General features: G+C 54.5%; 1 protein-coding gene across 1 annotated transcript in view; it reads left to right on the forward strand.

Annotated features, from left to right (window-relative positions):
- LOC107299975 (protein unc-119 homolog A-like) overlaps window positions 1-676 on the forward strand; it is a 5,932-nt gene extending 5,256 nt beyond the window's left edge. Inside the window, exons 3-4 of the mRNA XM_029286912.1 lie at window positions 262-434; window positions 564-676. Coding sequence (XP_029142745.1) covers window positions 262-434; window positions 564-676 — 286 coding nt within the window. The remainder of the gene's footprint in view (window positions 1-261; window positions 435-563) is intronic.
- The last annotated feature ends 13,605 nt before the right edge of the window (window positions 677-14,281 follow it).

Below are 14,281 nucleotides of genomic sequence, written 5' to 3' on the forward strand. Positions count from 1 at the left end.
CTTCCTTCCTTCCTTCCTTCCTTCCTTCCTTCCTTCCTTCCTTCCTCCCTTCTTCCTTCCTTCCTTCCTTCCTTCCTTCCTTCCTTCCTACTTCCCTCCCTCCCTCAACCTACTTCCTCCCTCTTTCCTTTAACCTTCCTTCCTCCCTCCCTCCCTCCCTCCCTTCTTTTTCTCCCCTCCCTCCTTTGCTTCTTTCCTCCCTCCTTCCCTTCTTTCCTTCTTTCCTCTCTCCCTCCCTCCCTTAACCTCCCCCCCCCCCAGGGTGGAGTTCACCGTGGGGGAGAAGCCCATCGGCAACTTCCGCATGATCGAGAGGCACTACTTCCGGGATCAGCTGCTCAAGAGCTTCGACTTCCAGTTCGGCTTCTGCATCCCCACCAGCAAGAACAGCTGTGAGCACATCTACGAGTTCCCGCCGCTCTCCGAGGACCTCAGTAAGCAGGGCGGGGGGAGGGGTGTTTTGGGCAGGGTCGCTGCGTAATGGCGCTGCGGTTTGGGGGTCCTCCGGCCCAGCCAGCCAGCCCCGGCTGACCCCCCCCTTAACCCCCGGCTTCTCCCCCCAGTCCAGGAGATGGTCCTGCACCCCTACGAGACCCAGTCGGACAGCTTCTACTTTGTGGACAACAAGCTGGTGATGCACAACAAGGCCGACTACTCCTACAGCGGGGGGCCCTGATCCGGCCCAGGCCCCCCCCTTCGATGGTGGTCGGGGAGGCCCGACTCGCCGGCTGGCCGCAGAGGGGCGGCCGGACTGGACTCTGCACGGAACCGGCGTCTGAGACTGACCACCTGAAGCTTTTCCTTGACCCCCCTGCCCGGACTTTGGAGGCAGCGCCCCTCGTCCCCTGCCTTGGGGGGGGGAGACCGTGACCCCACCCTCCGTAGCTGCTGGGCAGTTGAGGCTCTCGTAGTAGCTCCTGGTCTCCCTGTTGTTGGGGAAGGGTCTTCCTTGAAGCCCCTCCCTCGCTTGGGGTGAGCAGTCATTTTGGTAGGCATTCTACTCCCCCCCCTCTAAGAATGGGGTGCTGGAGATCAGCAGGAGTCGTGGGAACTCCGGGATGACCCCCCCCCTCATTCCCAGCTCGGAATGTCCTTGGGCAAAGACCCCAGACCCATTTCTTTTGCTCGCCGTTTTTGCTCGCCTAGTCCTTCTCCAGGGGTGACCGAGGGCAGGGTGGGGGTGCCGGAGACTGTTGGGAGGGTCTCCCCCTTTGCCCTCTCCATGGGAAAAGGGGAGGGGGGGTCTGCTGCTGCAAAAGGACTCATGAAACCATGTTTGATGTGTGGGGGGGGGCTGAATAGAAGACATGCTTCCTCCAACGCTTGTCCTTGGACTTTCCCTCCCCACGGACCCTTGGGGACCCCCCCCCCAAATAACTGCCCTGTGCTCTCTGGGCATCCATCTCTGCTTCCTCTAATGCCTGGGGAGGGATTGGGGGGGCACCTTTTTTAGAGAAAGAGGCGGGGTTCACCTCCCTAAGCCACTTGCATCTGGGGAAGGGTCTTCCAAAGTGGGCAGGGGGGAGCAGCTCTTCACTGCCCCTCCAGGTTCCTGAAAGAGCTGCTTTGCCAGGGCAGGTGTGTGTGTGTGTGTGTGTGGTGGGATGCTTTAGTTTGTGCCCTGCTGCGTTGTTGCGTTCCTTTGGGGAGTGTGTTGGGTTTTCGCAGGGTGTGATGTAAAAAGTCCATTTGGTGGGCACCGCGATGAGATCAAACCCAACGGGCGTAAAAAGCACACCTGGCTTTGACTGCACCCCCAAAGCGTGATTTTTTTTCACCATACCTGCAGACACCCATGATGTGTGTGTGTGTGTGTGTGGTTGTATGACATCGTATGACCTGAAAAAGGGCTCTCCACGCGCGCATTACCTGAGCTTTGTTCCTAGACAGAGGCAACCTGTGAATGGGGGGGACCCCAAGAGGGGAAGGGCTGAGGGCCTCCTGGCTGCCACTTTATTGGGGGGGGGACACTAAGAAACCCTCAGTTGGGCAAAAGAAGCCCTGTGCCCACCTCAAAGATCAGGGCTGGCAGCCTCTTGCGGGAGACCTTGTCAATATTTGAGGATGCCAACGTCCAACTTTTGTGAGATGACAGTCACAGCCTGGCTGTGGGTCATTCTTAAGCCCCCCTGGGAAATGTCCATTAAGGTTCTCGGTCATCCAGGCAGAGATGACGAACACACAGGAAGGACGGTTGCAGGAATTGGGTATGTCTGATTTCATGAAAAGAAGGACCAGGGGGGACACGATAGCATCTTCCAGTATTTTGAGGGGCTGCCCCAAAGAAAAGGGGGTCAACTTGTTTTCCAAAGAACCAGAAGGCAGGACAAGAAGCAATGGAGGGAAACTAATCAAGGAGAGATGCAACCTGGAACTAAGGAATTTCCTGACAGAACAATTAACCAGTGGAACAGCTGGCCACCAGAAGTTGAGAATGCTCCAACACTGGAGACTGGACAGCCACTTGTCTGGAACGGCCTAGGGCAGGGGTGGGGAACCTTGGCTCTTTTATGACTCGCGGACTTCAACTCCCAGAATTCCTGAGCCAGCATGGGGGAACTATGGCCCCCTTTATGACTGGTGGACTTCAACTCCCAGAATTCCTGAGCCAGCATGGCTCAGCTTGAAAACCTCTCCCTATCCCCTCAGCATGGCTGGCTCAGGAATTCTGGGAGTTGAAGTCTGCAAGTCATAAAAGAGCCAAGGTTCCCCACCCCTGCCCTAGGGTCTCTTGCCTGAGCAGAGGGTTGGACTAGATGACCTCCAAGGTCCCTTCCAGCTCGATTCTGATTCTGAATCAATTCTGAAGGTTGTATCATTGCAACTTGACTAATTCTTAGACCTTCAGACAAGCTTCGGGGATCTCTGCCTGGATGGATGATGGAGAACCTTCATGGGGAATGCAATGGGGAAGGGTCCCCAGAGGTTGGGGTGGCATTAGTTGGCCACAGCCACACACAAACCCCCAGAGCCCCCCATCAGGGAAAACACCCTTGCAGGTGGTCCTAGTAGAACATCACCCCCCCCCAACCCCTCCCCGGCTGTTGCTAAGACCCGTCTCTGCTTCTGCCCAATTCCAGGATCGGTTGGTGCACCCCAACTCTAGAGTCGTGGGAAGGCCTCATTTTGCCCCCCTCCCAACCTCTGCCAGGAAAGGCAAATGGGCGGACATGGGGGGGGGCTATTTGGCTAAGAAAAAACTAGTGGGAGGAGGGGGGAAGGAGGAGGAGGAAGACTGTGGGGTCCTCGGTCCTCTCTGAGCTGGGTGGTTTTCTTGCAGACGTTTCATGACCCAACTAGTCCAGGGCTTTTCAACCTTTTCACCCATTGTGCCACTTTTAGGATATGGCAACATCCGAGTACCACCAGTCGCCTAGCAAGGGGTCAAAAAAAAAAAAAAAGGAAAAAAGGGATGAAGTACAGGTGGTCCTCAACTTACAACAGTTCGCTTAATGACTGTTCAAAGTTACAATGGCACTCAAAAAAGTGCCCCCCAAGCCACAGCCGAGCAAGACACCTGCCTGCCCACCTGGCCACACTCTTCCTCCTGTCCGAGGTTTCCATTGTTGTGAGCATTTCTGTTGAGGATTGGCAGCGGGGGTGGGGTGGGGGGGTGTTTGGTTTTTATTTCCCCCGTCTGCTGGGAGGTTGCAGCAGGTTTTGGTCACTTCACATGACCCTGGGACACTGTGACCGTCATAAGTATGAATCAGCTGCCAAGGATCTGAATGTAAATCAGAAGACCCTGGAGATGCTGCAACACTCCAGCCGATCGGCGCTTCTTCTGGGCTCAGCAGAAGCACCAGGATCAGCGCCGAGCTCCAGCTGGATCCTGGCACTGATCCTGGCGCTTCCGCTGAGCCCTGACAGCCCTGCAGCTCCAGCCGTCTCTCGCTCAGGCTTGTGCGGTTCTGCCACCGGTTCAGCTCATTCCCCTCCCCTGCTACCCCTTTCCTAGGATGGTCGCGTACCACTTGCCAGGTGCCAATGGACCACAGGGGGTACCTGTGCCACTGGTTCAAAAGCCTTGAACTAGGGAACATCACCAGGGCTAGAAGGGAGGGGGGGTTGTGGAGAGGAGAGGGAAGAGGAGGAGGAGGAGGAAGAAGAAAAGGGTTGTAGGGTCCTCAGTGCTCTCTGAGCTGGGCTCTTTTCTTGCAGACGTTTCATGACCCAACTAGGGAACATCATCAAGGCTAGAAAGGGGGGGGGGTTGTGGAAAGGAGGAGGAGGAGGAGGACATTGACTGAGGGGTCCTTGGTGCTTTCTGAGCTGGGATGTTTTCTTGCAGATGTTTCATGACTCAAACTAGGTAACATCATCAGTGCTAGGAGGGAGGGAGGGAGGGAGGAGGAGGAGGAGGAGGAGGAGGAGACTATGGGGTTCTCAATGCTCTCTGAGCTGAGTGGTTTTCCTGCAGACGTTTCATGACCCAACTAGGTAATGTCATCAGTGCTAGAAGGAAGGGGGCTTTCTGGGAAAGAGAAAGAAAGAAAGAAAGAAAGAAAAAGAAGGGGGAAAGGAAGAATGGTGGAAGGAAGGAAGAAAGATAGGAAGATTCCCTCCACTCCTCACTTTCTGTGGCTGTGCTGCCGATGCTGGCTTGCGAAAACGCGGCTTATTTTTGCAATGCTGGGCATCCTGGAGAGGTGGCAGAGCAGGTAGGACAATTACTTATCCCAGGCAGAGCTGGGAGGAATTTGCGCNAAAGAAGGGGGAAAGGAAGAATGGTGGAAGGAAGGAAGAAAGATAGGAAGATTCCCTCCACTCCTCACTTTCTGTGGCTGTGCTGCCGATGCTGGCTTGCGAAAACGCGGCTTATTTTTGCAATGCTGGGCATCCTGGAGAGGTGGCAGAGCAGGTAGGACAATTACTTATCCCAGGCAGAGCTGGGAGGAATTTGCGCTCAGCACATTTTGTTCCCTTCCCCTGGACGGCTAAGAGGCTCAGGCAGGGGGGACTAAAAATAGCCGCCTCGGGCTGCTTGCGGTTGTGGGTCACCCAGACAAGTACCAGCCTGGCTGATCCCGGCTTGCCAGATCCCTTGCGGATCTTCTGAGAGGCTCCTTCACCCGCTTCAAAATGACCTTGAGAAAGAGAGGTGCAGAGTCACGAGAAGCCGCCTCCTTATTCAGCACCCGAAGAGGGCATGGAAACAAACCATCATGGAAGGGAATAAAAACGTGCAATACTAGGAGAACAAGGAGCCTCGTTCTGACTGGCACGGAGGGCGGGCAAGCTGGCCTGTCTTTGGTTGTCAGGAAACGAGGGGACCGTCCGTTCAGGCCAAGCTGGGCTGCCAACCCAAACCTGCATTTGGTCCAGCCTGCCTTGCCCAGTTGGGCATCAGACGGTGCTGGTGCCCAAGGGGTCGGGTGCTGGGTGGCCCCTGGCCGTCCATCTGGGTTCCTCTTGGTTCTACTGGGGGAGAGTCAGAAGGTCTTTCCCAGGGCAGAAGGTGCCCAAGGAGCTTTCAACTCCCCCCCCCATTAGAGAGATTTTGTTGTTGTTAGTTGCGAAGTTGTGTCCGACCCATCGCGACCCCATGGACCACGTTCCTCCAGGCCTTCCTGTCCTCTACCATCTTCTGGAGTCCATTGAAGCTCAGGCCTCCTGCTTCAGGGACTCCATCCAGCCCCCTCCTTCTCTGTCGTCCCCTTCTTCTTCTCTTGCCCTCCATCTTTCCCAGCATCGGGCTCTTCTCCAGGGAGTCCTTCCTTCTCCTTAGGGGGCCAAAGGACTTGAGTTTCAACTTCAGGATCTGGCCTTCTAAAGAGCAGTCGGGGTCGATCTCCTCCAGGACCGACCGGTTGGATCGCCTTGCAGTCCAGGGGACTCACAGGAGTCTTCTCCAGCACCAGAGTTCAAAGGCCTCCATTCTTTGGCCCTCGGCCTTTCTTATGGTCCAACTTTCACAGCCCTACATTGCAACTGGGAAAACCATGGCCTTGACCATACGCACTTTTGTTGGCAGGGTGGAGAGATTTACTCCCTGGTGTATGGGGGGGGCTCCGGGGTCTTCAGCATCCTTGGGCTAGGGAGCCAGTGCCCATGGGGGGAGGGGGGCCTTGCCAGCTGGGGGGCCTTGCCAGCTGGGAGGCTCTTCGCTGGACTTAGCCGGGAAATGTCAGAGTAGGCAGGGGAGGATGGGCCTCTGGGCTCCGTGGTCCTTGAGGCCAAGATTGCACCTCTAAGTTGGAAAAAAACCAACTTAGGACTGGTTTTCAAACTTGCGATGGTCGCAGCATCCCCAGGGTCACGTCGTTAAAATTTAGATGCTCGGCAACTGATTCACATTTACGACGGTTTTGCAGTGTCCCCGGAGTGTGTGTGTCACGTGATCCCTGTTTGCGACTGACAAGCGAAGTCAATGGGGGGGGGGAAGCTAGAGTCACTTAACGACCGGGTTACTAATTTAACAGCTGCAGAGATCCGCTTAATAACTGGGGCAAGAAAGGTCGTAAAACGGGGCAAAACTCACTTAAGGACCGACTTTTTTAGCGACAGAAATTTTGGGCTCCGTTGCGGTCGTAAGCCGAGGACTGCCGGGGGTGGGTTAACCTTTTGGGTCCTTGCTCCTGGTTTGAGGAAATCCCCTCCCCCTCTCTTTCAACCAGATTCTGAATCGGCAGAAGCTGCAGAATACCGGAGTTGGAAGGGACCTTGGAGGTCATCTAGTCCAACCCCCTGCTCAGGCAGGAGACCCTATACCGTTCCAATCACTTCTTAAAAACCTCCAGCGATGGAGTCAGTTGTCTGCTTGAAGTAGCCTTTGCCGTTGTGTGATTTGTGCGTGTGCGTGCATTTGGTGGGAACGGCTATGTGCGGGTTGCAGAGGATTTCGGACCCTCCAATGGGATGCTGAGGAGGGGGGCTTTCAAGCAGAGGGGCACTGCAATGTCCTGCATTTAGGAGGTGCCCATGGTCCCCCACTCAGCCCTGCTGGCTTCTGGGGCCGCCGGGCAGCCCCAGATTGACCCCCCCCCCCAAGCAGACAGACTTCACCAGCTGGAGGCACAGATAATCCAGCCAGGGAGGATAATTAAATCAGGATTAAAACTGACGGGCAGCCACCTTCCTTGCAGGGGGATGCCAGGTATGAGAGCCGAAACACAGCCAGGCCAGGTACGCAAGACAATCTACTGTGCCCTCCCACTCCTGAGTACTGGGGAGGGTTTTGCACCCCTCCCCAAATGTGACCTTCATGAACATGTCCAGTTTAACGAAGAGAAGGACGAGGGGGGACATGATAAGCAGTGTTCCAGTATCTCAGGGGCTGCCCCAAAGAAGAGGGAGTCAAGCTGTTCTCCAAGACACCCGAAGGCAGGACAAGAAGCAACAGATGGAAACTAATCAAGGAGAGAAGCAACCTGGAACTAAGGAGGAATTTCCTGACAGTTAGAACAATTAACCAGTGGAACTCCTTGCCACCAGAAGCAGTGAATGCTCCAACACTGGAAGTTTTTAAGAAGAGACTGGACAGCCATTTGTCTGAAATGGTATAGGGTTTCCTGCCTGAGCAAGGGGTTGGACTAGATGACCTCCAACTTTATTATTATTATTAACAACACATTGCCTTTTGAAGTTCAAACCTGCAAAATGAGAAAACTAACCCTCCGGTCCGTTTTGAGCAGCCTGCACTAAACATTCACCCCCCCTCACGCTGATGTTGTTACCTAGTTGGGTCGTGAAACGTCTGCAAGAACACAACCTCACCAAGGATCCCTCCTCTCAACCCTCAGCTACAGATCTCCTTTATGGAATCTCATCTGCTGGCTAGCCTGTATTATTTTGCTGTCCACCTGTCGGGGAGAAAACTCCCCCCATTGTCTGGCTGTGCACGCTGGGCCTTTTTGCTCCTGGGCTGTGTGGCTAGCTGGCAAAAGATTGCAGCATCTTGACTCGGAGACGGGAATGGAGAGCTTCTGATCCTGTCTTGGGACTAAGCGGTCTGCAGATCCAAGTTTTGCTCGCTGAAAAACAGCTGATGTGCGTGGAGGTCTCTCTATCTTGATTGCTCGTAGCTGGAAGTCATCAAAAAGATGAATGTGGGGTCCCAGGGGGCTGGGTGACTGGGGGGCAAGGGGCGCATCTGACAAGGGGGGGCTGGCTCCAAGCACAGACCCTTGAGACTAGACAGAGACCCTGGAGAAAATAGGCCAGGGGTCTTCCAACTTGGCCCTTGGATGACTTGTGGACTTCAACTCCCAGAATTCCTCAGCCAGGCACGCGTGCCTGGCTGAGGAATTCTGGGAGTTGAAGTCCACAAGTCATCCAAGGGCCAAGTTGGAAGACCCCTGCTTGTGGACTTCAACTCCCAGAATTCCCCAGCCATCACAGCTGGCTGGGGAATTCTGGGAGCTGCAGTCCACACCTCTTCCAGTGGCTAAGGTTGAAAAGCACCATTTTAAAGCACGTCGCTGTGCATTTGCAGCACAAGCACACACACCCCGCGCAATCTTCCCTGCAACGCATCGCTTAGCAGAGCCAAATGAGGGAACAAAGGGGAAAAGTTATTTTTTAAAAAAGAGTTTCCTCAAATAGGGGGTCAACCTGCTTTCCAAAGCACACAGGACAAGAAGCAACGGATGGAAACTAATCGAGGAGAGAAGCAATCTAGAACTGAGGTCAAACTTCCTGGCAGTGACCATTAACCAGTGGAACTCCTTGCCTCCAGAAGTTCTGGGTGCTCCAACACTGGAGGCTTTTAAGAAGAGACTGGAAATCCATTTGTCTGGAATGGTACTATAGGTACCATGAGCAGGGGGTTGGACTAGAAGACCTCCAAGGTCCCTTCCAGCTTTGTTACGCCGTTATTCTGTTATTCAAGCCACAGCTAGCCTCCCCTCCTGAGTGATTTGTCTCTTGATCAGGAGTCCCACAGCCTGAAAAACATTTAAAACTATCCTATGTATGGGAGTTTGAGCCCCCTCCTCAGCCGGGACCCCTGCCCCAAAACCTGATTGTGGTTTAAAGTCTTCCCTTCTGCACAGTATTTAAAATCACAATTGGGGTTTCACACATAGTATTTCCTCTCTCAGGAACGAACTGAGTTCACTCCTTCTTCTCCGACATGAGACGTTTCTCCTTGGGCAAGCACCATTTTCTTACAGAAGAGATTAATATATATATATATATATATATAAAACTAATTAAAAAAGAAGTGTGTCAACCAGGTATCCCGTGCTTGAAATTTGGTTTTAAAGAAGGAAATGGGAGTCGTCAGCTGGGTGCCCCAAAAGTGTCACCCCATCGGCTTCTCTCCACCACTCCCCACAACCTTTGTGTTGGCCTTGGCTATGGGTCTGGCATGGGGTACTTTGCTCGGGCCAGGACACCCCTGGCTGCCCCCCCTGTCTTAAGGGGAGCTGAAAGAATTTCAAGGCAAATAGCAAAAGTTTAAGAATGTTGGGAAGAACAGTCTTTTTTTCTTTCTTTCTCTTTCCTTCCTCCTTCCTTTCTTTCTTCCTTCCCTCCTCCACCCCCTCCTCTTCCTCCTTCTCCTTCTCCCTCTCCTCCTCCCCTTGCTCCTCTTCCTCCTCTTACTGTTCCAGGTGTCCAGGGAGATACAACAGGTAACTGTTAAAACAAAGTACATAAGACAAGACAGAGGTTTTCCTGGGCCAGCCTCACATCTGCCCCCTTCAAAGGGGGGGGGGCATTCTGCTGGCCACCCCAGCCCTTTTGGTACTCAAAGCTTCCCCATGGCTCTATTGCTCAGACACAGCATGCGTGGGTGGGGGGCTCATTCATTTGCAGGGGGACTGCAGTGGGCCTCCCTCGCCTCCCCCCAGCACTGTGGACTGGCTGCCCACGCTGTGTGTAAGGGGGCAGCGGCTGCCGCTGTTTAGGGACAGGCCGGTTTGTGAGTCAGGGTGCTGGGCTGCCCCTGATGACCTCCCTCATTGCATCAATTCAGTTAACAGGATTAACGGGCGGGGAGGGGGGGGTCTGGCTCTGACCCCCTTGTCCCTGTGCGACTTGCAGAGCCTCTCATGGGGTTGATGGACAGCTGGACGCTGATGGGGATCTGGACACCTGCCAGGCTGACCCTGAGTGGCTGCTCTCTCTTGGTCGATCCCGAGACCCCCTCGGTTTGCTGAGGACCCTGAAGAGGGCAATGCCAGGGTGCTGGGGGGGGGGGGGGAAGCCGGTAGCCAGTCTGGGCAAGAGCAGGGCATTAGCCAGAAGCTCTTTTGTGGCAGCCACGCCTTGCATGCCTCGGGGCAGATGAAAACAAACGGGCACTTTGGCATCCTCTGCCTCGCCTTGACTTTTTTGGGGTGAAGAGGCCCCCAGGCAGACCCTGATCTGCCCTGAGGGGGGAAACATCAGGATGGGGCTTCTGCTCCTTTCAGAGGAAGGGGCTAACACACGGGGCCCTGCTCCGCTTTTGTGCGCAAGGAAGGAAGATACGAAACTAAGCTATACAAAGAACGCTTGCAGAATTTGGGCATGGCTTAGTCCGGAGAAAAGGAGGACTAGGGGGGACAGGATAGCAGTGATCCAGTATTTGAGGGGCTGCCACCAAGAAGAGGGGGGTGAGGGGGAGAGAAAGGAAGAGGAGGAGGAGGAGGAGGAAGAAGAAGAAGAGGAGGAGGAGGAGGACTGTGGGGCCCTTGGTGCTCTCTGAGTTTGGTGGTTTTCTTGCAGACATTTCATTACCCAACTACGTAACATCATCAGTGCTAGAAGGTTTGTGGAGAGGAGGGGGAGGAAAGGAGCAGGAGATTCTCCAAAGCGCCTGAAGGCAGGACAAGAAGCAACGGATGGAAGCTAATCAAGGAGAGAAGCAACCTGGAATTAAGGAGAAACTTCCTGACAGTGAGAACAATTAACCAGTGGAACAGCTTGCCACCAGAGCTTCATCACTGGAGGTTTTTAAGAAGAGACTAGACATTTGTCTGGAATGGTATACCCAGTGGTGGGATTCAAATATGTGAACAACCGGTTCTTTGTGTGGATGCCGCTTCCGGAAGTCCGTTCTGGGCCTGGGCAACAAAAAAATTAGCTACTGGTTCTGCCAAACTGGTGCGAACTGGCCGAATCCCACCACTGCTTATATATCACTTCAGACAAATGGCTGTCCAGTCTCTTCTTAAAAACCTCCAGGGTTGGAGAACCCACAACTTCTGGAGGGAAGCTGTTCCACCGGTTAATCTGAGATTACAGAAGAACAGAGTTGGAAGGGAGAGGTCTTCTAGTCCAACCCCCTTGTTCAAGCAGGGGGCCCTATAGGTCTCCTGCTTGAGCAGGGGGTTAGACTAGATGTCCTTTGAGGTACCTTCCGGCTCTATTCTTTTCTAACTCTGCCTGGCTTCCCCAAAGGCCCCACTAGACGGCGCCCTTCCCTTTAAAATGAACAGAGACTTTTATTGTGTTGTGTTGTGACAAAACAACGGAGTGCTTGGAAGTGGAAGAAAAACAAGCTGCGAGATGAGTACCCTTTGCATGGTTTCATTAAAGGTGAAAACTGAAATTGTTGTACATTAATCAAGCATTATTTGGGTGTACACCAGGGGTGTGCAATGTTGGCAACTTGTTGTGGACTTCAACTCCCAGAATTCCCTGGCTAGCTAGACCAGAGGTAGGCAACCTTGGCTTTTATGCTGGCTGAGGAATTCTGGGAGTTGAAGTCCACCAGTCATGAAGGGGCCATAGTTTGTTTCCCCATGCTGACTCAGGAATTCTGGGAGTTGAAGTCCACCAGTCATAAAAGAGCCAAGGTTGCCTACTCCTGAGCTAAAGTGTTTGCAATGATGGCAACTGGAACACTTGTGGACTTCAACGTCCACAGGTCTTCAAGTCGCCAACACTGCACACCCCTGGTGTTTAAATGCATTTTGGAGATGTGACTTGCATAAATAAAATTCCTTGGAAGGTCTCCTCAGAGGTTCTGCCCTTTTCTTCACCACTCTGATTCAAACCTACCTTGGCCTTGTAAGATTAAAATGCCCCAGAGGGTGAATACTTTGGTCCAAAGTTCTACATTCCTAATCCGTAGCACACTAAATAACATTTTATGAAATTGCTTTCGACAAACAGATTTGCCACCTGTCCACTGTCTGCCTTTGGAGCACCAGGCGCCGGGTGTGGGCCAGTTCTGCTAAGTTTCCCAGCACCTGGCTTCCTCCTGGTGCTATGTCTTCCTCCGTGCCAGCCTTGCCCAAGCGAGGTGTGTCGGTCTTCAGCCCTGGCACCACCTGGGCAAGGCAGCCTCTCCCTCTCCAGTCCCCTTTGTCTCCCCCCCTCTGGGCTAGATTTGAACTCGCGTCCGTAAAGCCATCCGGAGCCTGATTTGAATGTTTTTTTTTCCCAACGGCAATCTCGGTCCTTTGTCCCGGGTGAGCAAATAATGTTTCCAAATGAGCAAGTGGGATTCTTGTAGAGGGCTGGGCAGGTGTATAGACACGCACACCTGCACACAGGTAAACCGGAAATTTAAAAAAAAAAAAAAAAAGCAAAGCAGTTGCCTTCGAAATAGAAGAAATCCACACGGCCGGATCTGGTCTGCAGTCTCAGCCAAAGTGCTTTCGGATGATGGTGCAGGATCCTGGCTTGTGGCCAGCCATTCTTTCATCCCGGGCCACGTGGGCCCAGGCAGGAGGGCGGGTCAAGAGGCACCATGGGTATGGCTGGGGACCGGGCGCCGGGAAGCCTGGCTTTGGTTTGCACACCCTGGCGAAGGGTTTCGGCCAAACTTCGCCACCGGTCTGGCCCGGGGTCTAGACCAGAGCCACCGGCTTGGAGCCCGGAGGGTTCAGATAGGCGGGGGCCGGGCCGGTGTCCAGGTCCACGAAGGCCGAGTAAAGCGTGGTCAGTTGAACGCCAGGCAAGCTGTGGTGCTGGTGGTGCAGCTGGTCGCTGCCGGGGCCGGCATCCACCGGGCAGGGGGCCAGGAAGTCCGCCTGGGCAGCCGTCGGGGGTCCCGAGATGAGGCCCAGGGGCTCCCCCGCCAGGCTGTCGTCCTTCAACGCCTCCCACAGGTTCCCTGCGAGGAAGCGGACGGGAGAAAAGGTGGGACGGGGTGGAGGCGAGGGGGGGGACCCCCAGCTTCCTCTCACCCCCCCCAAGGAAAGCCAGGAAGGGGGCAGGCGGAAAGGGGCACAGAGGCAGTCCTCAGCTTACAACCGTTTGTTTAGTGGCCCTTTCAAGTTATAACAGCCCTGGAAAAAATGACTTACGGCCTTTGTTTCACACTTAACAACCGCTGCATCCCCCACGGTCACAAGATCCGAATTCGGACGCTTGGCAACTGACTCGTATTTATGACGGTCGGAGTGTCCCGCGGGGGGGGGGTGTTTGTCAGGTGAGCCCCTTTTGGGACCTTCCGACCAGCAAAGTCAACGGGGGAAGCCGGGTTCATTTATTGACCGTGCGACCCACTTAACAACGGCAGGGATCTGCTTAACAACCCGTGCCGAGAAAGGTCGTAAAATGGGGCAAAGCTCACTTAATACAACTGGTCGCTTAGCATTTGGGGGCTGAACGGTGGCCGTAAGTCAAGGACTGCCTGTGTTGGGAAAGGGAGGAACGGGCACCCTCGCCACCCTCGTCTGGGCACGTGGCACAGCTGTGAACCTTCTGGGAGATGCAGACCCAGGGGTGGGGACCTCCCGGTCTGCCCAGAGGGAAGGGGCACCTTGGAGGTCGAAGCCGGTGATGGAGGGGTTCAGGGCATCGATGTCCATGCTGAGGTCGCCGTCCAGCAGCAGCAGCTCCGGGCGGGAGGCCGACAGCATCTTCATCCCGCATCCTGGAGGGCTCCGGGCCGGGAGAGGGGAGGGCAGGGCCCCCTGCCCGTTCTGGGCGTCTGCAGGGGGAGAAGGCGGTGAGTGTCCAGCGGTGGCTGGTCCAGGAGGATGGGCGGGCCCACTCCCTGACTCCACCCCCCACTCCCACTCCCCGCTGCCCTGGAAGATGGGTGGGCTTGGACCCCACTCCTCGGTCCCCTGCTCTCCGGGAAGGTAGATGGGCCGGCTCCCTCGCTCCTTTCTCTCCCACTTCCCCGGAGGATGGGTGGGCGTGTCCCCTGTCCCCCGCTCCCCGCTCCCCAGGAAGGTGGGTTTGATTGATTTTGATTTTTGATTTTATTAAATTTATACCCCGCCCTTCTCCCGGAGGACTCAGGGCGGCTTACAGCCAGTTTAAAACAATGATACAGTACAATACAAAATTTAAAAAAGATTAAAAATAACTATTCAAATTTGGCCGCTTCTACTAAGAATTTAATTTAAAACCCCTTTAAAATACCCCTAGGCCAGTCCTGCCTGCTGAAATA

Source organism: Protobothrops mucrosquamatus, unplaced genomic scaffold, assembly GCF_001527695.2.
Source record: "Protobothrops mucrosquamatus isolate PMUCROS unplaced genomic scaffold, P.Mucros_1.0 scaffold5852, whole genome shotgun sequence".
Classification (NCBI taxonomy): domain Eukaryota; kingdom Metazoa; phylum Chordata; class Lepidosauria; order Squamata; family Viperidae; genus Protobothrops; species Protobothrops mucrosquamatus.